The 26,890-nt window shown below is 40.7% G+C and overlaps 1 protein-coding gene across 1 annotated transcript in view; it reads left to right on the top strand.

Annotated features, from left to right (window-relative positions):
• Positions 1-26,890, top strand: part of TMEM131L (transmembrane 131 like) — an 80,928-nt gene that overhangs the window by 40,510 nt on the left and 13,528 nt on the right. The window contains exons 7-26 of the mRNA XM_072121078.1: positions 469-579; positions 1,901-1,978; positions 2,062-2,212; positions 2,296-2,351; positions 4,075-4,180; positions 6,077-6,179; positions 6,801-6,954; positions 8,308-8,478; positions 10,692-10,758; positions 11,194-11,317; positions 11,423-11,558; positions 12,229-12,338; positions 12,428-12,500; positions 13,727-13,854; positions 14,031-14,173; positions 15,795-15,981; positions 16,481-16,666; positions 17,175-17,324; positions 18,030-18,652; positions 19,461-19,615. Coding sequence (XP_071977179.1) covers positions 469-579; positions 1,901-1,978; positions 2,062-2,212; positions 2,296-2,351; positions 4,075-4,180; positions 6,077-6,179; positions 6,801-6,954; positions 8,308-8,478; positions 10,692-10,758; positions 11,194-11,317; positions 11,423-11,558; positions 12,229-12,338; positions 12,428-12,500; positions 13,727-13,854; positions 14,031-14,173; positions 15,795-15,981; positions 16,481-16,666; positions 17,175-17,324; positions 18,030-18,652; positions 19,461-19,615 — 3,012 coding nt within the window. The remainder of the gene's footprint in view (positions 1-468; positions 580-1,900; positions 1,979-2,061; positions 2,213-2,295; positions 2,352-4,074; positions 4,181-6,076; positions 6,180-6,800; positions 6,955-8,307; positions 8,479-10,691; positions 10,759-11,193; positions 11,318-11,422; positions 11,559-12,228; positions 12,339-12,427; positions 12,501-13,726; positions 13,855-14,030; positions 14,174-15,794; positions 15,982-16,480; positions 16,667-17,174; positions 17,325-18,029; positions 18,653-19,460; positions 19,616-26,890) is intronic.

Here is a 26,890-nt window from a genome sequence, read left to right as displayed (position 1 = left end):
ATCATTTTTTTTAAAATTATTATTATTGTAATGTTTTCCACAGTGACTGGGGCATCTACAGGATCCTCAGTTACAGAGGGAATGGGGTCGGATAAGGGGTTGTCCTGAGGTGGAAAAATATGGCTGCTTTCATCCAAAAATTGTGCCTGTCTGGCGCTGTTTTTGGAAGAAACCAATTTCTAAACAGCAAACAACCACTTTTAGATTTGACAGTACTGCTGTGGTTTCTATTTAGTACCGGTACATAGAGCTACTTCTGGAAAAGTCAGAAGAGGTAATAAACGACTTCAACCACCTCCCTCCTTGCTGATACATAGTCCATTTCTTAAAAGGGTTTTCTGATTTACTTGGGATTATGCATACCACTATGAGTGGTAACAGATAATATTTCTTATAGAGAGTTAGGACGCTTCTTGTTGATAATGTGTAGGTAGCATCTCTGTACAGTAAAGACTTTTTGTGTTTTAGGTTTTTGGTCTGGGGACTCTTTCTGCTGCTTCTAAGAATTCCAAATACCCCTTTCAGAAAACAGATGTGTTATTTCCTCGGATTGCAAATATCCATCTCTCACAAGCACAGGTAAGTCATATTGTTTGTGAGGAGTGAATTAGGTAAAGCCTCAGCTTTAACATAGACCCTTCATTTTATTTCCATCATTTGTGAGGGCTGCAGTAACGGCATTTAGTGTCATACTTTACAGTAACCTCATGGCCATAGAAAGCAGTGGTATGGAGCCAACTCATTGAGGTGTGATGAAGAGTAATAAAGTTACTGATGTTGAAAACTCTGAAAAGGTTAGCAACTGCTAGCCCTATTGTGAAGCCTAGTGGCCAGAATGAACATTGCAGGATATATAGATAGGTACATGGAAACTCTTCAAAAAATATTAATCCTAGTGGCCAGTGTGAAAATTCCAGGAATTAGTACCTTTAGTATAGCATTTACTATATTATTTTATTAAATACACAATAACAAAATATGGTTAATATAAAAACTTTGCTTAAAAAGTGATTTCCCATTGACTAGTGTGACTTTAAAATAAAACGGCACTTTTATTTGTTGTCCTATTTAGCTACAAGTATTAAATAACCATGCATTTGCTTATTTCATCTGAAGCGTAAAGATCAAGCTTACACTTTATTAAAAAGTTCTGCTTAGTTCCTAAAGAAACAGACCACAGTGATCCCTAGTGTATCACATATATCACATATCCCTATTGTATCACATATCACATATATGTGAGATATAGAGATCCATATGGATCTCTATATCTCCTCTCCCTGTGAGTACACAACTCTGGGCAAAGAGGATTAACCCCTCCATTTACACTTTGGTGTTTGAAAGGAATGCTCATAGCATAATACAGCCAGGGAGAGCAGAAAGGGTTAAAGAATATCTAACCTCAAAATCTATCATGATAAACCTGGGATACTTACTCATAGATCCAGGTGCCATGACTGTGGTAATCTTCTTATATTTATTATCCATGGCTCCTTCCTTCTAATATCAACTTTAAATTATACTAATTAGCCTGAAAGGCTATGAGTGTGTTACCAGAGCCCCTGTGTGCTACAGATTAACAGGCTTGGGGCAATTTTTTAAGCATCAATATTTTGAGTATTTGACTTAAAGCTCCCAATCACGGTGTAAATTGTGATGTAGACTACCATCTAATCTTTTTTTTGTCTTCTGTGTATATCATGTAATCTAGACAGCTTTATAGTACTATATGTGGGATATGAAACTGCATTCCCGGGGTGGGAGCCTATGCATCACTCTTCCCTGTATTTCACTCTTTTTCCCTTCCTATGTAGCATAATTGCGTGTGATGAGTCAGCGGATTTACTATTTTATTAGCATAGCAGTACATTATTCATGATGTTGTGCGATGTTTCTGCAGGCAGAAGCTATAAACTCCAGTGTGTGGCAGGTTCGTCTGAAGTGCAGCATTCCTTTTAAACAGCGGCAGCCATGTCGGGTAGGTGACGTCTGTCTTGTGTGTACTATACAGACAATTGCTAGTCTTCTGAACATGTTGTCTTCTCTCCTTTGGGTTTGCAGAGCTGCTTCCTGTCGGGACACTCGTTACTGCTGCAGGTCTACTTTGCTGTAAGGCTGGATGGCAGCCAACATGACCTGGAGACCCTCAGGAAATACGTACTGGAGAATATTTATATGGTCTTTGTAACAACTCAGCAAAATGAAGATATTGGTAAGGAAAAGTGAATCCACATCGTATATACGCAGACAATTCTATCACAAATACTTATAATGTTTTGTTTGTTTTTTGTGCAGATAATTCAATGATTATGTACGTATTGAATTCTGGCAATGGACTGGTCCATATGCAGGTAATTGGGTGTTGTATTTGACTAGTGATCAGATGTTTTGTGGCAGAATTGCTGATCTGGATAGAAGAAAATATATTGCACATTAATAAAGTCTATATTAAAGCATTTTGGCAAACCCACCTAAAATTATGAGGAACTTTAAGGGAACTTTAAGGGAACTTGTAAGCAGAAATTGACCTAATAAACCACTACCAGTATGTTATGAAGAGCGATACAACTTCCAGATCATGTTTCTTTCATATCCCAGTGTACAGAAAATCAAAGTGAGATGCAAACTGGTTGTATAAAGTTATGGAGGCAGAGGGTTAAGCTCCCCCTGCTTCCGATTTGCCTCCTATTCTGTATTTGATGCCCTGATTTCAGGGATCACTTATTGGCTCTCCTGAAGCCTGGTGCATTATGTCAATCCTGACAGAGGGGGCTTTCTGAGGCAGGGAGAACTTGACAGTGTTGAGCTTTCCACCTCCATGACTTTACTAATTTACATCTCCATATAAAGTTGATTTATTTAGGATGATGCCACCATGCTTGGCCACAAAAGAGACTTGACAGCAAACGGTTAGTGGTGTATAACGTTAATGTCTGCTGACAGGTTCCCTTTAAATTCCCTGTGATCTGACAAATGAGATTCTTATATTTAATAAGACACCAAAAGGATGTTTTCTAGCTCCTCAATAACCAAATATATGGTCGTTTGAAGTGACACCCCTGTACCCTCTAAACTTGACTCGTCTCAGGAAAATAATGACTCTTCCCTTCTAATTTTACACGTGACTTTGAAGGAGAAGTGGGTAGAACTGCAGCAGGTGTGGTATTTGCTGTCTTAATATTTCTTTTAAGAGCTTTATGTTGACATCAGGAACTGGGCAAACTGGGGTTTGGCTATGAGCTGTAGTCCTGTTTTCCTGATTTTTGGTTTATTCTCTTTCCCATCCCTAGTTGATATGTATTTTCACTGTATAAAATAAAGGATTGCCCTACAGTAACCAATCCATAGGTGCCTGATCGCTTTGTGTCACACATGAAGGACTGGATGGGCCATATGCCCCTTGCTGTAGAACTTAATTTTTTGGGGCAGAATAATTTGGCTATTTTGGTCAGTCTTGTAGACTTTACGATTATACATGGATATGTTCTGAGAAATCCTATGGTACCCCTCAGAATGAGGGGAGAAAATATGAGGCAAAGAAGATTGCTGACATAATAAAAAAATTCATGTTTTATTAAATATATGGTTAAAAAACATAGCCAAGTTAGAACATGTTGTACAAAAAGATTACAAGATGACAGGGTCATGGAGTGAAAATGCAGCAGAAAAGAACAGTCATACCCGGACACAGCACTTTAAGCCAATAGTAAGCCAAATTGGATGCAATGTGGTATATAGGTTTGAGGGTAAGAAAAGGACAAAAATGCAAATTTAAACGTAATGGTATAGCAGTGCTCGTGCCTTGTGTCAGCCACAGTAATGGAGCAAACAAGTCCGTTCTTACCAAAAGAATAGTTGGAAGTGCAGAGTGTCCGGGGATGACTGCCGCCCCGACGCGCGTTTCGGCTCCTACTGAGCCTTCGTCTGGGGGTTATTTTAAGCCTTGACAAGTTACATTTATGTTGAAGTAACTTTTATGGGGTTGTCCATAGGTTGAAAAACATGGCTGCTTTCTTCCAACCTTCTTCAACCTCTGGCCAACCCCTTTAAATTTTGACTTTTTCTTATTTTCAGGATATTCACCATTTTCTTGGTGACAATTTATCTGTTCGTTTTGATCCTGTAATGCTTTTGAGTTCTTCCATCAATTTCACAAAGGCAGCAACTATTGTTTGCTCAGGTAAGTTATTTGCTCACCCACATTTTATTTTCTTTTTATTCTGTCATGTACGGATGATGTTGTTTTTATTTTTTTCACCATTGCATTTTTAAAGGTAACCTGTCACTATGACATTCAGGTTTTCTTTAGACCGCATGTTCTAGAATATTGAGCATAGTCTCATTCTGCAGCAGCATGTTATACAGTAGGAAGAGCAGAGCAAAAAATAAATGGTTTACTATCTGCAGGCAGCTTGTTATAGAGCAAGAGGAGCGGAGCAGATAAGTAGTATGCTATCTGCAGACAGTATGTTACAGAGCAGGGGGAGCTTGGCTGATTTATAGGAGGTGTATCTTTTGCAGGCAGATCATTATAGAGCAGAAGGAGCAGATTTTAGTTATGGTTTCTTAGAAAAAAAAATGCATTTCTGTTCATTCTGGATTTAGGATTAAAGTGGGTGGTCCAGTTTGTATACAGTGAGTAGAAGTAGTAACAGGGCTGTATTTGCAGGATATATCAGTTCTATTATACAGCTGCGGTTTGGTTTACATGCTGTGCTTATAACTGTAATACACAGTTATGTTTTTCTTAAGACAGTGTTGTTTATAGTGGTAAATGTCTACTACCTTATAGTAGAAACATTGGGTGACGAGAAGTTCGCTTATAGAATGATTTTATAGGTAATTTCAATATTAAATTGGTTGCCACCCATCCAACCACAAACATGAAAACTGTTACTTTGTCATTGATGACAAATTAGAAGTTCTTAAAGGACACCTGTCAGGTGAAAACACAGCCCACCACAAATCGGCCTTCTGAAACCTTCTCCTCAGCCCCCTTCTAAGCATATGCATTATGTTTATATATGTGTTCTCTAACTTCAGGACCAACCTGTGACCTGTAGTATACTATCTAGCTCAGTGGTTCTCAACCTGTGGGTCGGGACCCCAGTGGGGGTCGAACAACCAAAACCGGGGGTCGCCTAAAGCCATCGGAGCCGCAATTTTACTGTGTTTTTACTGCGAGTTGCATGGTTTGGGGTCACCACAGCATGAGGACCTGTATTGCGGGGTCACAGCATTAGAAAGGTTGAGAACCACTGTCTAGCTACTATGGGTCCGACCGACGGAACTCTTGCTGCAGTGGTCCGGTGTAGTCATGAGGAGGCGCTCTGGGCATGCACCTCTCCTCCTGTGTGTCTTCTCCTTTGCCCCTCCCCTTTGATCCCAGTTCCAGGATCAATGGGCAGAGACACAGGACATCTACGAGCAGGATCAAGGTTTGTAAACCAAGTACACTGACATACTGGTGTGTGCCCCTTCTGGCAGGATCTGCACTTCTTTTAGCTTCTTAAGCCCTTGTTTTAAAATTATGCAAATGAACCCAAGGGGCTCCAGGCTCCATTCACACCTATGGAGGTTAGAGTCCCTCATGCTCATTTGCATATTTTTAAAAGCCTTTTTATGTAAAAACTAGGGCTTAAGAAGCTAAAAGAAGAGTGGATCCTGGCAGAGGGAGCACACTCCAGTATGTCGGTGTGCTTGGTTTACAAACTTTGATTCTGCTCGTAGATGTCCTTTAAAGGGATATTCCAGGACTTTTGGCTCGGGGAAACCGTGAAGCAGACATCACTTGTCTAACGCTGTGGTCTCTTTTACCACTGCTCATACCCCTGCACATCTAATATTTGTCACCTATCCTAAGCCTAGGTGATGAATGAATAAAGTCCTGGAAAGTCCCTTTTATAGTTTTGATTGATTTTCAGTTCCATTGTATCCATATAATCCTCAATGAACAAAAAAGAGAAATTATTGGTTTTATGGTGGCCATGGATTAGCCAACTATCTAACATTCGTTGATTTCCTAGTATTTTCTTTTATTTAACATAGCATTTCATGACATGATGTTTTGCCACAGCCTTACGAGAGTCTGAATGTGATTCCTCTGATGGAAAGCGACTGCACGTCTTAGAAGCTGCTCCTTCCCCATCCCTGTGTGTTTCCTACAACATGACAGAAGGGTACATGTACACCACACAATCTATTTCTGTATGACTTATATGAATAAGATGCCATGGGCTGATTCCTTTATTGCTGTATACTGACATATAAGGCCAATCAGTCTGTGCAGCATCAGTTGTGATGATAATAATGGGGGAACTTGTTTATTATGATATTGGCTTTCATTTCTGGGAGTATATATATATTTTACTACAAATCTGTCATGTAGACCAGTGCTCCTCAACTTTTTGTTGGTAGATGGCCAAATTCTGATATGATAGTGTTGTAACACAAATAGTAGTAAAAGTGTGTTTCCTTTAACCCCTTTGTCTATGTTCAATGACATTCAGTCATTAGGCAACAACGTAAATATGAACTAGTCCTCCCCAACTATAATGTACTGTATATAGAACTGGTCTCTTTGTATAGAGAACATCGTCACTATGGATCCCAAAGGCTCCTTAGTGCAACAGCACCCCCTTTACTTATGCCCCTGTGTCCCAATAAAACAATGTATGGGAAAAGCCACTATTTTGTATATCACCTGTATAGACCAGCCACATCTCATATTTTATCCCTTGTGTGTTTTATTGCTGCAGCAGTCTACAATGCATACTCATATTTTCTTATGCTTTCTTTAGGTATTTGAATTTTGACACTTCAAAAATATCATTTTACATTCAGCAACTTCAGGATTCGTCTGAGATTTGGTTATTATGGCTTGAAAACAACTTGAACTTTCCTATAGTTCTCACTGATGTGTTGGTACCTGAAGAAATCCGAGGCATCTTAAAGGTGTAGTGGTTATACTATTGCTTTATCAGATGTGTTGTTGCAACAAACCACAGTGATATGTTGTCTATCTTGTATGTGGACCTTCAGTGGTTGTATTGTGAATTTCAGCCTGTCTAGAATTTTGCAAGGTTGTAGCAATAAGCTACAAGCATGAATAAACCAGGAACACATATTCATACTGTTACTGTGACTGGTAATCTACTTATATTCGTTGTCTATTTCCTCCTTCTACAATCAACTTTTTAAATTATGCTAATGAGCCTCAACGGCTCTGGAGGTTGTTACCAGAGCCCCCTCCATGCTGTAGTTTCCGAGGATGTTACGGTGTGCAGGAGCACCTCCCCCTCCCACTGTGTGAGGTTACAGCAGGCAGTGGGAAGTGCTGAGGACACAGGGAGGATGGGGGAGACAGTGTAGCCGCTTGTGAAGCTGCAGCATGGAGGGACTCTGGTAACTCCTCAGGGGTTGGCTGCAGGATTTACAGAGACTCACTCACTCACTGATAAAACTAAATCCAGAATGTGTACAGGCGACCCCTGACTTGCATACGACCCCTAGTTACAAACGGACCTCTGGATTTTGTTAATTTACTGTACTTTAGTCCTAGGCTACAATAAACATCTTTAACAGTTATCAATGGTGTCTGTAATTAAGCTTTATAGTTAATCCTGGTTCTTTTGACAATCCAACATTTTTAAAATCCAATTGTCACAGAGACCAAAAAATTTTGACCGGGGTAACCATAATAAAGTATTTTGTTCCGACTTACATACAAACTGTAGAACAAACCTACAGAACCTATTTTGTATATAACCTGGGGACTGCCTGTATATACATATACAGTCCACTTGTGACTTTTGCTTAAGTTGTTCTATTCAGTCTTTAGGGGTTTTTATAGAGAAAGTTCATAAAACTTTAAGTTGACTTTCTGTTCTCTAAATCCCAAAGTATACATAGCTATATGGTCAGGAAGTAAGGATTCTCCTAAAGGAGAGTTAAGGCCGCCTTATAGGTGTGTGGAGAATTCAAGCCATTGATTCTGGGAAATATGCAAATATGTTTTCCAAGTTGGTAGATGAAAAACTATGCCTCCTTTTACTACCTTGAACACCAAGCACGACCTACAAGAAGTCTTATAACATCCCACCTTGGAAAACGTATTTGCATATTTCCCATAGCTATACATGTGCTTAGCAATCAGGAATTGTTACTCTGCTTGCCAGGATTGAGTCATATGGTAGAGAATTCTCCTAGTGGTTACTTCTTGGTAACAGTAATTCTAGTACTGATAATGCCTCTTCTTCATGATTGATAACATGTAACTCCTTGTTTATATTCTTTCTTTCTGCACAGATACTAAACTTCACTCACTTGCTGCCCATTCCTCCAGGCTGCTGGGATATCTTTACATTGAAAATTGATGCCAAAGAAACTCCCACAAATTTTATGACAAACATAATGATAAGCACGTCTTTAGGTGTTTCGTTTGAGATTCCTGTACTTGTACATAAGGTTTTATCTAAGGTGAGATTTTATTCCACCAATACAGATTATGCGTGTTAAATATAAGCCATTTTGTATTCTCCCCTTATCGGGACTTGGAGAGGGGGGGGGGGGAGAATGTGGGGAGTGTTTGAATTGTGTGGGAAAGCGCAATGTAAATGCAATGAGGAGGGACTCTACCCTATGGCATATGTGTTTCCATTGAAACATCTAATAGTGAGGACTTTGAGTTTCCTAATTGCATGCAATCAGACCAAGCCCCTCCCTCTTGCATTTCTAAGCCCAATTTGCGGTCTGAGGGTGCGGTCACACGTCGCGTTTACCGCATGCGTTTAAAACCGCATTGCAATAGCTGTAGAGTGATTTGCCCAATTATACAGCTGTTAACATCTGTGTTTACAAAACACAACTATAAACACATTGTTGACGCATGTGTTAACGTCGCGATTAACACATGCATTTGTTAACACAATGTTAACACATGCGTTAACGTAAGCGTTAAAATGTGCGTTTTGTAAACGCAAGTGTTAACAGCTGTTTAATTAGGCAAATCTCCCTTCAGCTATTCCAATGCTTTTTTAAGTGCATGCGGTAAACGGGACGTGTGCAGTTAAAACTGCATCGCAATCAGCTTTGAGGTGGTTTTAGGTGCAGTTTTGTCAATTAAACAGGTGAAAGACATGAACTGAACGAGTGAATGACATTTATGGAGCAGGTTTCCCCTTCAAAAACAAATTCAATCGTTCAGTTCATGCCTTTCACCCGTTCAGTTGACAAAACTGCACCTAAAACCACCTCAGAGCTGATTGCGATGCAGTTTTAACTGCAACGTGTGAACGCACCCTCAAATGTGTGTTTAAGCAGGACAGGCCCTAAGCATGTATAGGCTTACATAGAGGTCTGTAGGGAAGGGTAAGGGTGATGTCAGACGTGGCGCTTGCAAACGCAGACAAAGCCGCGCCCACCGGGGCGGGCCGCGACCCGATCGCATAAAGCAAAACACTGGCGGCTCATTCCCGATTGCAGGCGTTTCCATAGAAATGCCAATGTGATCGGGCAGCGGCCCGCCCCGGTGGGCGCGGATTTGTCTGCGTTTGCAAGACACGGGGGGGGGGGGGGGGGCGACGCTAGGTTTTAGCACAGAGACAGAGAGGAGCCTAATGGAATAGAGAGTCAGGTCAGTCTCTAACACGGGAGATAAATATCGAAGAGAGGTAGCATAGAGAGACGAGGGGAAAACCAGCAGGTGTAGGATACCGCAGATGGATGCAGCGGATTGTATGCATGGTGTGAACTACCCTACCCCAATCCTAAATTCTCCCCTACCCTACTAACTACCCTCTGTGTGCAAGCTGACCAGAATGAAAGATTAATCAATATTAACTAGAACATCCCGAAAGGAATGTGATAGATTAATGAGCCAAAACAGGCTAACCACTCCTCTGATAATTTTAGACATAACACAGTTTATTTCAAACAATTTTTTATTTGTTTCCTCACTCTATATTTTAAGTGGATAAGAATTAAGTTAAATTTTAAAGAGCATCAAAGGGTTAAAACGGCCGATTGGCCCTATTCTGTCCAAGCGCAGACAAAGCGCCACGTCTGACATCACCCTAAGGGGAAGCAGGAGCTGAATAACGGAGCAGAGGCAGTTATTAGTAAGTGCTTTATTTGCCTCAGTACTTGGTAGTATGTCTGAATAATGCACTGAATGATCCTGCCTTGGTGTAAGGTGTTTTTGTGTTTGCAGCATAGTCCTCCAACTTTCCATCTCCTCCAGAAAAATATTGACTCAAGGGACCATATTTTATGTCCACCAGTTACAACTGCTGGTGTTTTATAAACCAAGTAGCACCACACGTGTTAACCAGAGGATTGGGTGAATGTTACTCACTGGGAAACAATACCCTTTGTTCACCTGATTGGTTGGGGTCCCATAACACCCTAATTGCCTATCCCTAGTAAAAGTCGTCATTATCCCATTTTGGTCTAAGAATTTTTAAAAAGATTTTGATTGGATCTAGTTCTGTTGTTTATTTCATGTACAGTGGTCAACACAGCATTACAAATTGGTTGAGTATCTATGGGACAGTCATCCATTGAGAGTACAAGCTGCTTTTCTTCCCTTTTTGTATTTCTTTTATTTTGTTTTTTGTTTAGGATCTGATAAGAATGCAATACATTTTAAATATTTATACTTAACCTGCATTTGTTCTTCTGTTTCATTCCAGTCTGAAAGCCAGCACATAAGTACTGTGCAATGTGGGATTCATCCCATCATCAGACACCTGACCTCTGGTAAATGTCATTTCAAGTGTATGTGTTGTGTTTTTTGGTTTTGAGTGCTGGGTTCTATTATTAGTTAAATAGTTAGTATTGATCATGGGTTCCACTACATTCAGTAATGCCGCACATAATGGCCAATGTCCGAGAAAGCTACTTAGATTAATGCTGGAATGTGGGAGTAATTCCACACCGTTAATTTGAGTCAATGCAAACCCCTGTAAATGTTTAAAAAAAAAAAATTTGATCCAAACCCAAAACCTTAGTGGTGCAATGTACTGATCCACCCTGCTTCTATAACCATAATAGCAGATAAGTGTAACATTTTGTGTGGTTTTTTTTGTGTTCATCTTGATGTTCCTCTACTTATAAGTGAGCTCTAAGACAATTTTTGTTAAAATATATTTTAATCTTAATAAAATGCTATCTATGGCTTTGTTGTTTTAATAGTGGAGAGTTTGCGCTGGCAGCATAGTCTCTCATTAGGGGTGTCTACTTGGAAAATAGACTATGAATTAGGAACGGAACTCTATGAGAAGTACCAGAAGATACAGGATAAGGAAGAATCCTGCAGGTATGTGCTTCCTCAGTACTATATAGTATGATGATGGCTTCTGGTTATCTAGAAATATTATTATCTGTTATTAATACTAAATATGAACATGCGTTCCCTCTGCAGGAGGAAAGGTCCTGAGAGTTCTGGTGTTACACAAGCCAAGAAGGATGCGGAGCCACCTCTCGTCTTCCTGCCACAGTTAACTGCTGAGCCGGGTCTTGTGGTGAATTTTACAGCAACTGCTTTAAGTAACAGCTCGGTAAATATTCATTACATTTTAATGGATTTCTTCATTTGCTTCTGAGTTGTAGACTAGACAGATCAAATATAGTGAAAATAGTAGTTTTAAAACAAATGTACCAACTATCTAAGGAATGCCCTATCCAATGAATAGGGGTTGACAAGTTTATGTGTGGGGGTCTAACTGCTGGGGCCACCAACAATTACAAGTTTGAGACGCTCAGTAATCTGCCACGGCAATTGCTGTGCACAATGCTCGGTTATCTCTAGCACACTCATTCACTTTCTGTGGGAGTGGCAGAGATATCGGAGTGCTGTACTTGCCGATTTCTGACACTCACATACAATAACATGAAGCGACAGGACACATTCTCCACCCATTGGTGAGAATAACACCCCATGTTCCCTTTAAAAAAAAATCCGGTCAGATCAAAGCGCAAGTGGTTTACAAATGTCACTGAATGGTGATGTGTTTTGGACCCATTATATTTCAAGGCATAAAATGCAGATATACTTACAGTCCATTTAAACTGCTTGGTTTGTGAAAAGGTATGCATTCAAAGGGTTCAGATTCTCAGAACAATCTTCACCCCAAAAAAACGGGAAAAGTGATTATTACTATAAATATCTTGATCAGTCAACAGTCTACCTTATGGATATTTTACTAAATTACTCTTCTTTTGTTGTAGGTGAAAAATATAATACTGAAAAACCCGTCTCCCTTTCCAGTTTGGGTGCAACTACTACCTCTGTCACATTATCCCAATCCTCAAGCTGCTTTGAGCCTTCTCAGCAAATGGTATAAAAGTGGACTATAGTCAAGGCGTGATAAATCTTCTGCCTATAGATGTATCAGGCAATTTATTGGTATTTTCCATGTTTATCTAGGTATGGTGTAAATGAGCAGATGATTGACTTCACGACAGCCGAATTCAAACTCCAAAAAGAATGTGACCAAGAGGTAATGTCACTGTCTTGGTTTTTTGCAGTGCCTTTTTTTTTTTTTTTTTTTTTAATTTTTAAAGAGATCAACTTTTTTCCTTCAATTTAAACCAGACCCATCACAAGGAATGTTATTTTTTGCTGGAGACAGGTTCCTATGCTATGCTGGTTTTAAAAATGTTTTTGTCGCCATTCTAAATCATTTCAGTGCTTTATAATAGTTTATTTTACATTACCTGGCTCCATGTGATGGTGTGGAGGAGAGAAAAATGCATGAGAAGATATAGGCACACCCTGCCCTCCACTGCTGCTGGCGGAGAGCTAGGAAATGTAAATTAAACTTGTAAGTATTGAAATGATTCAGAATGCTGACATAGGCATTTTTAAAATCTGCACATCTTAGGCTATTTGAATATGTCACCAGCTAATAATTACATTCCTGGTGACAGGTTCACTTTAATAAAATTATTTTTGTCCAATGCATTGAAGATCAGCTGCTGCTCCAATTCCTGTTACTTGGTAGCTCCTCCTGTTCTTTTATTTCCTTTTCAAAATGTATTGGATTGCAATGAATGCCCATATAATACATATAGGCTGGCTCCCCCACAGTATATGTTAACCATTTTATGACTGCCCGTCGTAAATATACATTGGGCGTTTGTAAAGGGGTGTATGGAGAGAACACACGGGTAGAGCCCTCTCCATATTCAGCGTGTGTCATCGGTATTACACCTCTGACACCTGATGGTAACTGCCGGGGTCGGTGCTGGCATGCTGCAGGGTACCGCCATCCAGAAATGACGTGACGTCTTCGAAAGGCGCAGTGACAGCTGGGAGCATATTATAAAGGATTGCACATGAAAGAAACTGCAAGAAACAATCCCTTATCATGTTACTGCAATAGAAAAATCAAGAGGTTGTGGGCTCAGGTTATTAGTGGGAAAGTGGAATCCAACTTACATGGTACCTGATCTAGGTTTGAACCAAACTGACCTAGAAATATGTAGTGGAAAAGGTTTTTTTTGGGCTTATAAAAAGTTCTTGAGCACCCCCACCCTCATTGCCATCTTTTATTCTCATTAATGAAAATTTTTTTTGTGAATACTACACCTGTTATATTGTGTAATAATAGAGATTTTTTTTCAAAGGGTGAACAGTTTACAGTGTGGCCCTTAGCAATCAAAGCAGAATGTTTTAGAAAGGTAATAGTTGTATTCCTTGTAACCTATTAACATAAACTTACAGCTTGAAGATGGTGTGGACTGCAGCCAAGAAGTGGTTGAATTACAGCTACAGCCCTGGGAATATCAACAAGTTGGTGTAATCTTCACACCAGTAGACTACAGAAAAGTGACCTCCCTTATAGTTATCAGGTATGGAATGCCTTAAAATATTAACCTGAATTTCTATAGACAACGGATCTGCCAGTGATGTGTGTAATAATTGGTACTTTTGTATATGCTGACAGCTGAAGTAAATATATAATGAAACAATACAAATTTGCTGTAATTTATGCTGTTGTAGCTGATTAAGATTTGCTAATTAACAGAAATAACCTGACTGTTCTGGACATGGTCACTGTAGAGGGTTTTGGAGCCAGGGAAATTCTGCGGGTTGGAGGTCGACTGCCTGGAATAGGAGGTTCCCTCAGATTCAAAGTCCCAGAGTCTACCCTGATGGACTGCAGACAACGTGAGTCTCACTGTTAAGATGTTTATTTTCCCTCTATACTGCTACAGTGTCTTCAGACCTTACCAATCACAGCGCTTTACTTTGTCCAGTGCAGCTTAGCCCCATTTATATGAAAGTGACCGAGCTGCCCATAACATGAATGGATGTGAAGTTACAAGCCATTACAGTGGAAGGTGCACTCTCTCAAGAGTTGCTACCACTTTAAGCAGCTGATTGATGGTAGCACAAGGTGTTTGACTACTTTTAGTGTCATGATTTTTTAAACCTATGTTTAAAGGAAATCAACCACTTGAAAAAACTAAAGAAAAAAACCTTTAATACTCTCCTCTGCATCTTGATCCCGGCGCTGTCTGTTGCTAGTCTTGACACGTTGGGATCACCTAGAAAAGAAAGTTATTAATAGCAGCCTGTTGTTCCGGGCTGCTAATTATGCATGCCCATGAGAGCCGAGGTGAAATCACCTCGCCCTCCCATGCTCCCATGCTATTATAGAGGGAGGTGGCGGCGGCGGTGTGCATAAGTAGCAGCCTGGAGAGCCGGACATCTCGTTCCTGCTAATTATAACTTTTCTAGGGGATCCCGGAAAGTGCCAAGATGAAGAGGAGTATTTGTAGGTATTTTTTTTTGTTATTTGAGTGGTTGATTTCCTTTAAAGCTGCTTTCCAGGAGTTCGGAAATGGCAGCCACACATGGCACAGAAAAAAAATGCACTGAATAAATCTCCTTTCTGCTGTGCCCATTCTATAGTGTCAGGCTGCAGTGGCAAAGAGCAGCTAAATGGGGTCAGGGCTGAATGGAAGATATTGATTGATATTGAGGATAGGTAGTCACATAAATTTGTAAATGCTAGTAAAATGCCTGTAAATCGTAAATGCAAGACCCAAATTAATTCAGATAGAGAGTACTAAGTGGTTAAAAAAAAGTACAGATAGTGAGATGAATTGGGGTTTAAACATCTTAAAGGAAACCTACCACTTGAAGTGGCAGGTATAAGAAGGACATACCGAGCACCAGCTCAGGGTGAGCTGGTGCCGGAGCTTATTTTTGTTAGTGTTTTAAACCGCTGTATCGCGGTTTAAAACACTTTTTAAACTTTATAGCCGAAGCTGCTTCGGCGCAGGGAGGTACGCGCTCGGCGCTTACCATGCGTGCGGCTACATAGGAAGTGAAGGAGAGCCGGGCGCATGGTAAGCGCCGAGCGCGTACCTCCCTGCGCCGAAGCAGCTTCGGCTATAAAGTTTAAAAAGTGTTTTAAACCGCGATACAGCGGTTTAAAACACTAACAAAAATAAGCTCCGGCACCAGCTCCCCCTGAGCTGGTGCTCGGTATGTCCTTCTTATACCTGCCACTTCACTGAAAGGAAACCTACCACTTGAAAATGCTTTAAATACAAATGTAGATACATAGGAGGTATTAGTAACATAAAAAAAAACATTGCACAGCACGTCTAAGTTTGAACCAAACCAATTCGCTAGATTTCCATTATTATTGTTTTAGTCTTTGGTGTGAACTGATCCTTACACTGGTAAAATGTTTTGTTCATTATGTACCGACATGTATTCTATGGTCTGTGTGTGTTTTATAAATTATCTGTAGTTCACTTTTTTCTGTTTTTAACAGAGCTTAAGGGAAGCAAGCAAGTTCTGTCCATCACAAAAATCTTTAAAGTAGAGAATATTGGTTCTTTACCCATAACAATTGTGTCCATGAAAATAAATGGATACAACTGCCAAGGATTTGGTTTTGAAGTCCTAGACTGTTATACTTTTTCTTTGAGCCAGAATACTTCGAAGGAAATCAGTATTGTGTAAGTAATTGTCTCTTTCCATATGCTACTTATTTGCAATTATTATCGATCAGCATATACATAAAACGTGGTGTGATTTCAGCCTTATGGAAACCACAATAGATTGGAATTGGAGTTACAGAAACATCATAACACAATGAGCTACACTGCTTCTGATACTCCTGAAGTTTTGGAAACATTGTAACTTGCCCTACTGTGCTATATACGGAACTCCTCTTGCCTCTATATGAGTTATTAAAACTGCATAGACAGGCTGTATTCAGTGGTTTCTATAACTCTGAACACCTCAGTGTGGAAGAGTCAGGGCTATTCTCGTAGATGGGAATACCCCTATACAGTTTTCATCACAGGAGATCTTTTGTTGTATCATATCTGACTGATTAGTTTCCTGCTGTGCATCAATTAACCTTGTACACTTGTATGACCCTACACACTTCATATTCTTTCTTTTACATATTTCTTTTAATGATGCCATTCTGGTTTCTCTATATATCGACAGCTTCATTCCCGACTTCACATCCTCCTGGGTTATACGTGAGCTGACGCTCGTAAGTGCTTCCAAGTTGGAGTTTCGCTTTACCCTTAACGTCACTATGCCCCATCACTTGTTACCTCTATGCGCCGATGGATTGCCAGGACCCAGCTGGGAGGATTCTTTTTGGAAACTGACAGTACTGTTTGTCAGGTACACGCCATCTTTTTGTTTTATGGTGCTGATACATTATTGGAAATTTTCTCTTTGGCTGACTAAGAATCACCCATCCTCATTTCATTAATGTAGCTCAAATGTTTCATAGTAATTCTTTTCATACTTAACTCCACAATCTGATTATAAGATTATAAATTTAGTTCATATTCTAGATACATTTCTCTGCTACTAGTGCTTTAACTGGCACAAAAGCCTTGCCACGCTGAAAGAATATTACTAAGATTACTTACCCGGCCTCCTTTCCCATCTCTGTACTTACTGACAGGTTTTGTATATATTTACTTACATAGTATCCTGTTACACTCTATCCTGGGAGGAGACTTAACTTGTAAATACTATGAGACCAGTATGATAAACCACTTCAACATTATATGCCATTTTGGCTACTAGTTACTGTTACTCACTTCGACTAACAGATCCCTATTTAAATGTCCTCTTTGTTCTGTGAATTTATAATAAGTGACCTTCTTGCTTCCTTTTTTAGTCTGTCGTTATTCGGTGTAGTTTTGATAGCCATCCAGCAAGCCCAGTATATTCTCACCGATTTTTTAAAGCTAAGACATAGAAACTGCTCAAACTCATCTCCACAGCACAGCTCTAACCCTGTAGACACGCTCACCTCTGAATCCTACAGGTACGTCTGCAACAAAAAGTTTTCTTGATTTGTGATCCATATTTTACAAGCTTTTATGCATGTAGCACATATTAATCTGGTCGCTTGTCCAAAAACTATTATGTGCTTTTTGGTCTACATCAGACAGTGCTAGGATAGAAATTAACTCATTGGTGGCCTATTATCCATGCACACCTCAGATGTTTTCCACAGTCTTTTGATCTGATCTTAGAAGAGAAAAACACGGCATGTAGTACTCCGATCAGAGTTGTGTGGGAAACGCCCCATTAAAGTCAATGAGTGGTTAAAAGATAGACATTGCTAGAATACTATACTAGTTTTGCCAATTTTTCATATAGCTTAGAGCAGTGAAAATCTGGGGTGAAAGTCACAACAAAGATGACACTAGGTCTACAAAAAGGGATGGTCGCATAGCGTAGAAATGGGACCAAACTCTGATCAAACTTCACTTTCATTGACCAAAATCTTACGTGGGCAACTGATCCAGTGTTGCATTTTCCTAAATTGTGTGCTATTTTTTGAAGCATGAGCCAAGATATAAAGGCTGTCCAAGTGCTGCTTCAAATGAGGTAGTTGATATATTTGGCATAGTTTATCTTGTATTAAGTGTTAATAAATGTTGTTTAGTATAATCTGCAATTGTTTTCCTATTAAATGTTGAAAACCTTATTTTTAATACATTTGTCTTAAATGATCACTTCATAGGAGCAGCTGTAAAAGTTTTACAGACTCTTCCAGCCCACCAGATAAAGGCAAGGGAAAGGGCTACTTAGCGGTTGCAGCTCTGCCTGTCCGAAGCCAGAATGCATCCAAGAGAGGACCGGCCACATACAGCCATTCTCAGAAGAAACACAAGTGTTCGGTGTACTACAGCACGAAACAGAAGCCAAGCAGTGCGTCTAGTAGTATACCCACTTGTGACTCAAACCAACAGCTCATCGCCGACATGCAGCCTCCCTCTCCAAAGGACTCTACGTGTAGTGAGACTCTAGCAGAAAGGTGGACAGACTTTAATTCTGTAGACCACATAGATACGGGTAACCAAAAGCACTTAACCAACCCAGATATTGTTCTGGAAGCCAAGGAAACTGCACTTCAACCAACACTTCCCTCGCAGAGGACTATAAATAAAAGCACTTTGAAGGAGCCTATCATTTGTATGTTTCCTATGGAAACGGACTTCAAAACTTCCTCAGATAAGATGTCTGAGTCCAAGCAGCAGAACCGTTGTGGTTTACCTGCACCCAGTAAAATACCTGAAGATGGCACGTCTAGTAATCTGCTGCAGCAGCAGGCCCAATCACAAACAGGTTTCAGAAAGGTGGAGGGTAAATATTTTTTTTTCCTTCTTTCTGCTTTAGTTTTGTTCTTATATTTTCATTTACATCTTCAACATTTATTGCAGTTTCTTGAAAGTTGACAGTGATTCTAAAGCAGACAATATATTGTGTAAGGGCACGGAGATCCAAAGGTGTTCATAGATATTAGATGTATTTCAAAGAAATCCATAAATGTATTTGAATCTGCTAAAATGATCTATCTATGTAGCCATTGTGCCCATCTTTGAATTGTATGGCATAGTCAAGCAAGACCGTGGAATGTAAGGGGCTTCCTCTCTGGATCAGAACCACCCATGCAACTTGGATCCACTACAGTCTATGGCAGCCCTGAGGTCCAACAAGCATTGCTTGTTCAAGTCCATGGTTTAAAATAAATGTGTCAGGGGGCCCAGTCATCTGACCTGACACTAAAAAATGGAGGATGTTCACCATGATGTACATATTATGCTGCACATTGTACAGTATAATATGTATGTAACATGTGTGTGGTGTGTATGCTGTAGTGGCCTTCTTGCTTCCTTTTTTAGTCTGTTGTTCGAGGTAGTTTACACCGCCCACTATATTCTCACCGATTTTTTTAATTTTTTTTCTTTTTTAAAGTTAAGACATAGAAACTGTGTGTGTATGCATACATATATTGTGTGTGCATATATGGGAAGGGGGCCCCAGAAGTTTGCTATGGGGCCCTGCTTCTTCCAGTTACTTCCCTTACTTCTTACAAATTCTCGTGAACACCTGAACACTTTTTTTTTTTTTTTTTTTTTTTTGCATAGTTACATAGCTTTTATAATTGCAGGAAACAAGCAGAATCTGGATTCCCCAACAACGCCAAAGGCGAACATTGACACCTCTAAAAAGACTGTGGACAGAGACCTATTGGCAGAAAAAAATACCCAGTACATGCCCAGAGAGGAGAAGACCTATGCCAGAGTGGACGTGGTCTTGGCAAAGGTACGGTACTTATCGTGTTTTTAGACTTGTGACTTATTGAGTATTGAATTAGTGTTCCTAAAACATATAGGAACCTTAAGCTGAGAAATTCTAAAAGTGAGAAACAAATTGTTGTCACTGTTTGTCATCTGCATCATTTTCTGTATGACAATGAAACGGACGTTATTGTAGAAATTCTGCAGAGAACACAGGAGGTTATCTACTGATGGTGCTTATGTAGAGCAATGGAGGGGGCATACTAGAAGTCTTTTGTGTTTTACAGAAAACCTAGTAAAGGTTGGAGTTGTCTTATAGCCAGGTCCAAGATAGTTGCATGGCTCGGCTCCTAGAAGGTTTCTGTTTTTCTTATGTAGATATTATATGAACTAGCCCCACTCCAATCTGTCCTGAGAGGGAATCTGTCAGCAGAAATATACCTAATAAACCAATGCCAGTATGTTGTCAAGCAGCTAAACGGCTTTCAGATCATGTTTCTTTCATGGCCTAGGGTGCTGGCATCATTCAGAAAATCAAATTTGAAGTGAGTTTAAAGTGTTTAAATAATTGTATTTAAGAGGCGGAGAGTTTAACACTGAGGTCAAGCTTTCGTGGTCTCAGAATGCCCCCTTTACTGTAATTGATGCTCTTGCACCCAGATAAATCACTAACCAGATCACCTGAAGTCTGGTGCATTATGCAAGTAACAGGAGGAGGGGTTCAGAGGCAGGGAGAACTTGACTTCAATGTTAAGTTCCCCTTGACTTTATACAACCAGTTTACGTTTCACTTCAAAGTGGATTTTCTGGGTGATGGAGCCATGCTGGGCTATGAAAGAAGCATGATTTCTAAGGGGTAAAGCTGCTTGACAACATCCTGGTAGTAGTTTATTAGGCCAGTTTCTGATGACTGGATCTCTTTAAGTCTGCTGCCCACCTATTCCATCAGTCTCCTCGCTTCTCCTCTACCTCTTTACCCTGCCAGTCTCTTAACTGGTTACCCATTGCAGAACAAATTCAGTATAAAGTGTTAATCAAGACTTAAAAAGCTGTTCACAACCTTTCCACTTCATATCTCTGAAATAATCAACCAGTAGCGTCCCATCATCACTACCGTCCTCACAGGACCTTCTGCTTCACTCGTTTACCATCCGCTCTTCTCACAGCCGTATCCAAGACTTCTCCTGTGCATCCCCCCCCATACTCTGGATCTCTCTACCGAAATATGTCAGACTGTCCCCCAGCTTCTGAACCTTTAAATGTTACATTAAAACCCACCTGTTCAGGATCACCTACAACACATAACTGCTCTGCTCCCTCTTGTCTCCAGATTCCTGTAGCTTTTGTATATTATACTTGCATTTTGTTACTGTCTTGATGTAAAGTATGTGAACTCCTTACTGATTGTACTGCACCTTAGAATTAATGGTACTCTATAAATAAGTCATAATAATTTAAAATAGGATCAAAGTAGATATTTTTTTCATATTATTTTTAATTAAATTTTATAATGTAAAACCTTTAAAAAGGCATAACCCTTATGACCCTCATATCACAAAATTGTAAAAGTTGTTGCAATATGGAAAATGCAGAACAGATAACATTAAACCTACTCGGTACTAATTGGTAGCGAATGGTAAAGTCCTCCAGCTACACTGAATGTTTATGGAGCATATGAGACACCATCCTTCTCTGCTAAACCGCCATGTCAGTAATGTCTCTCATTCCATCACCTGGGTGACAGGACAGAATGATCATCACATTTATACCGAGAGGAGAGCTAGGGAGGTGGAACTCACTTTACTACTTTCTCTCTATTGGTCTTACATTGGCATTACATTCACAGTGAATAGAAGTGGTCAGAGATGTCTGAGCAATTGATTCATGCATCCTGATAATGAGATGTAAGATATGGAATGGAGGGCAGTGATTTCAGGGCAGTTTGTTATTTTGATACTATTTTGTCTTGGGATGTATTTTGTCTAGGTGTTGCAGTGCCACATACAGCCTGCAGATGGCAGAATACTAATTCTTAGAGTGTTTTAACGAAATGACTAGAAAAAGTTTACACTATTGCAGATAAATATCCTTTTACAGGCAGTCCCCGGGTTACATACAAGATCGGGTCTGTAGGTTTGTTCTTAAGTTGAATTTGTATGTAAGTCGGAACTGTATATTTTATCATTGTAATCCCAGCCAGAACTTTTTTGGTCTCTGTGACAATTGGATTTTAGTAATGTTGGGTTGTCATAAGAATGAATATTAACACTAAAGCTTCATTACAGACACATTTGATAACTGTTATAGCTGTTTATTGTAGCCTAGGACTAAAGCACAATAAATTACCAATATCCAGTGGTCCGTTTGTAACTAGGGGTCGTATGTAAGTCGATTGTTCTTAAGTAGGGGACCGCCTGTATATGCTCTAAAGTGCATTTTTGTGTTTTTTTTAAATTATATTTCTTCAGAATTGGGTTGGGTAACTGCCGATTCCAAAAAAGGTTATATCTGCCAGAACAATGAGTCCCCAAATTTAGCAGATTCATCAATGTTTAGTTGTGGTATATGACCAGCTTTAGAAATGTTAAGCTAGGAAATGAATCCAGGCGAATAATTAATATATTGTAATGGCAGAACTGTCATATTTCAGAATTCCCTGATCTTTTATTGTGTATATCTGATATCTGATACCTGAGGATATGAGGGTTATGTATTTGGGTGTAAACATCCCCATTGACTGGAGGTGTTTATAGCAATGGTAATCTGTTCATGACGGTTACAGCCAAGATATAGAGTTGTACTTGTTTAAAATTTAGTTTGAGTATAAGCCGAGGCCCTTAATTTTAAGACTGGGAGAACGTATTTTCTCGAGTATTGACTTTCACCTAGAGTGGGAAATGCAACCACTACTCTTTAATAAAATTTCCAGTAGTCTCACCTCATTAATGTCCACTTCAGCCCCTCCAATTATTAAAATGTCCAGAGCAGAGCCCCCCGGTGTCCTCTTCTCTCCGCAGCAAGTCATCGGGTTCCCGGCAGTGAGGGCAGATGCAAGTCTGTGATCTGCCCTCGCACAAACTATAACATCACCAAGCGTCTATGCGATCTGCTCTTGTCAATCTATAGCGTCATTGTGTGTGTGCAGGCAAATCGCATAGACTTGCATCTGCCTGCGCTGCTGGGAACCCAAAGACTTGCCACAGGGAGAAGAGAACACCAGATTGATATATATGTTTATGTGTATATTTTTTGTTTATAAACTCGAACTGTAAATAGAAATGAGTACCCTGTATTAATCACTAAATTGGGGTGATACGTATATTACAGGTACCTGACCATAGGCATATAATCGTAATAAATTCTAGCAGTATGCCAACATTAATAAAATATAACTTTTAATATAAATGAATAAAAAGGACCACCTGTTACACTGCGGTCCAGATAATCACACGGTTACAATTACAGACAAGACCTAGTGAGACATAAACACCAGACGAGACGGGTACTGACCCCGTACTACACAAAATAAAGTATTTACAATTGCAGCATTAGATAGGGCTATTTGGAAAGTGCAGAGGTACCAGTGCTAGGGTAGAAAAAAGGTTGGATCTCACCCATCTTCATCCGGGTTCTGCCGTGGTAGGGACCGTTTTGTGCAGTGATAACCTATTGCGCCCTATTCACACTATTGTCCTGATCCCCTTTTTGTTTGCTCCCAGCCCTTACAAGGGCGGTCCCACACTTTCCCTGAACAAGCTGTTATGCCCTTACTCTATGCTGTTCTTCTGTATTGGTTCCCTACGCGTTTCGTGCAACGATCCATGTGCACTCCTCAGGGGAAACTGGAAATCGTAATATTGGTGCTCGTATACTTGCTGCGCCGCGGTGGGCAAATCGACTTCGCTAACGCTAAATAGTCTGCAAAAGCGGGCAGTGGCCCGTCCTGTGCTTTTAAGAGAGCTGCAGGTATACACCTAGACACTAGGTAAAGAAGCACGGCGTCGGCGCGAATCTGCTGCGCCTGCGTCCATTTTAAAGCCGGTTCCGGATCCGCCCATGCCACGCCCCCTATGACGTGTATCGGGGTTAGTGTCATGGCATGGGAGGGGTCTATGTACGGTGGTACGCAGGGCGATCCGCCTGCCTCTCGTACATGATTGTAGACAACCTCCTTGACTTGCAACTCTGGTGATAACTAGATGCAAGTACACATGGAGGAAGATGAGAGTCTCCTAACATTTGGGAGTTCCGGCCATTGTACTTTGACCGGAGTGTAGAGGTAATTTTATAAGTTTACATGAAAGTTTATCTGATTTACCTATACAAAGTCCTTTAAGCTGGAGACAATTGGGTCTAAAAGGAAATTTGGTTTTTACGGCAGGAAAAAATGTATAGAATGGCAACAGTCAAAACTCTAGGAGTATTCGGTTGGACCTCTTGTCTGAGGCAGTATGGGCCAGGAGGTAATTAACATACAAAGGAATCATCTAGGAATTATAGTATGTAGGTATCAAGGACGGTAGGGGAGGGATGGAAGAGTTAGAGGAAGCAGGCATAGTATGGAGGTAATCCGCATCAAGGACGGTAGGAGAGGGATGGAAAGGTTAGAGGAAGCAGGCATAACTAAGGGTTTCATTAAGACCCCTAGGGGCCACTGTGTCCAGGAGAAATATCCATCTTGCTTCGCATCGCAAGACGGATCTGTCCCAGTTTCCTCCCCTAATTGGTCTCGGGATAGCCTCTATCCCATGGAACCTAAGTTTAGTTGCGTCACCATTATGAACCAAATTGATGTGACGGGCTAAGGGTGTATCCCTTTTGTGTAGGATATCACCCAAGTGCGCTCCTATCCTCCTTCTCAATTGGCATATGGTCTTGCCAATGTATTCAAGTTTACATTCGCATACCGCCCTGTAAACTACTCCTTCTGTCCTGCAGTTGATGAATTGTTTAATTGTGAAGGTTCTACCCGTTACTGTAGATGTGAAGGTTTTGACTCTTGCCATGTAGGGACAGGCGATGCATCCACTACAGCCAAAGTTACCAGTGACAGGAGTTTTATCAAGCCAGGTGGTTTGCTGCTCTTGTGTGAAGTGACTATGAACTAGTCTATCTTTTAGTGAGCGGCCTTTCCTATATGTCACAGTTGGGTGGGTGCTGATTACATCCCTCACATCAGGGTCCATCAGTAGGATGTCCCAGTGCTTTTCTAGAATTTCGCGAGCACTCGGTGCCCCATTATCGTATGTGGTGATTAGCCTGATCATTTTGTCCTCATTAGTTTTCTCTTGTTTTCGGAGAAGGTCGTTCCTATTTCTACTTAGAGCATCCCTAAAGGCTGTCCTCAGCAGTCCATCCGGATATCCCTTGTCCTGGAATCTCCGGCGAAGGTCCTTAGCTTGTTTAATGAATTTTTTTGTCCCTGAGCAGTTCCTCCTTAGGCGGAGGTATTGCCCTTTAGGGATACCCCGTTTAAGGGGGATGGGGTGGCAGCTTTCCCATCTGAGAAGTGAATTGGTTGAGGTTGCTTTTCGATACACCTCAGTAGCAAGGCCACCCTGTTCATCCTTTGTAATTAGGACATCCAAGAAAGGTAGTTTAGTTCCTGAGCTCTCATAAGTAAAACGTAGCCCTATTGGGTTACTGTTAAGTTTTTGGACGAAGATGGCAAACTCCGAGGCCGGGCCTCTCCAGATGACTAGCACGTCATCTATGTATCTGTGCCATGCCTCTATTTTGTCTGTATCCAGTGTGCTGTCATCATTAAACACCAGGGATTCCTCCCACCAGCCCAGGAGCAAATTGGCATAGGTTGGCGCACAGGGCCAACCCATTGCCGTGCCCCTGAGCTGGTGGTAGAATTTGCCATCAAAGAGGAAAAAGTTTTTGGTTAGACAGAATTCCAAGGCTTTCAGAAGGAACCTGTTGTGTGTCTCATGCTGCCTCCCCCTGGACCTCAGGAAATGTGCCACTGCCTTCAGGCCCATATTGTGAGGTATAGATGAATATAACGCCTCTACATCCACACTTCCTATGATATGGTCGTTGTCGAGAGTTATACCTTCTAGTTTCGACAGGAGGTCTAGAGTATCTCTTGTATAGGAGGGGAGTGCTATAACAAACTCTCTTAGCACCTTGTCAAGGTATATCCCCAGGTTTTGTGTAATATTGTCAACCCCAGATACAATAGGGCGCCCTTTCAAGGGGGAGAGCCCCTTGTGCACCTTGGGGAGGCTGTAAAAGGTTGCTGTTACCGGGTTTCTGGGTTTAAGAAAGTTAAATTCGGCGTCGTCAATAATGCCATCAGTTTTTGCCTGCTGAAGTAATAAGTCAAGCTCTTGGAGATATTTCTTGGTGGGATTTTGAGGTAGTACTTCGTATGTCTCTTTGTCATCAAGTAGGTTAAGGCACATCTCTTTATATTGCCTGGTTTCAAGGAGGACTACGTTGCCTCCTTTGTCTGACTGCTTGATGGTTATTGTTTTATCCTTTTGGAGGATATTTAGAGCCTCTATTTCCTCTTTTGTACAATTGAAGCGGGAGGATGTTTTTTCCATCCGTTTAAGATCCCCGGTTACTCTATTTAGGAAAACATCGATCGGGGAGGCATCCATGGGAGGTGGAAGTCGAGTGCTTTTCAATTTACAGTCGGTAAAGGGACCTTTTCCAGTTTGACAGGGGTTATTCTCGTTGGCTAAGCTATTGAGAAGTCTTATGTCTGAGAGGATGTCTTCAGGTACTCCCAGTTCCGAGCTATGCCAATTTGCTCCTGGGCTGGTGGGAGGAATCCCTGGTGTTTAATGATGACAGCACACTGGATACAGACAAAATAGAGGCATGGCACAGATACATAGATGACGTGCTAGTCATCTGGAGAGGCCCGGCCTCGGAGTTTGCCATCTTCGTCCAAAAACTTAACAGTAACCCAATAGGGCTACGTTTTACTTATGAGAGCTCAGGAACTAAACTACCTTTCTTGGATGTCCTAATTACAAAGGATGAACAGGGTGGCCTTGCTACTGAGGTGTATCGAAAAGCAACCTCAACCAATTCACTTCTCAGATGGGAAAGCTGCCACCCCATCCCCCTTAAACGGGGTATCCCTAAAGGGCAATACCTCCGCCTAAGGAGGAACTGCTCAGGGACAAAAAAATTCATTAAACAAGCTAAGGACCTTCGCCGGAGATTCCAGGACAAGGGATATCCGGATGGACTGCTGAGGACAGCCTTTAGGGATGCTCTAAGTAGAAATAGGAACGACCTTCTCCGAAAACAAGAGAAAACTAATGAGGACAAAATG

This window comes from Engystomops pustulosus, chromosome 1, assembly GCF_040894005.1.
Source record: "Engystomops pustulosus chromosome 1, aEngPut4.maternal, whole genome shotgun sequence".
NCBI classification, from domain to species: Eukaryota; Metazoa; Chordata; class Amphibia; order Anura; family Leptodactylidae; genus Engystomops; species Engystomops pustulosus.
Note: the sequence above shows the minus strand (reverse complement) of the source record. Positions and strands in the feature narration are given on the sequence as shown.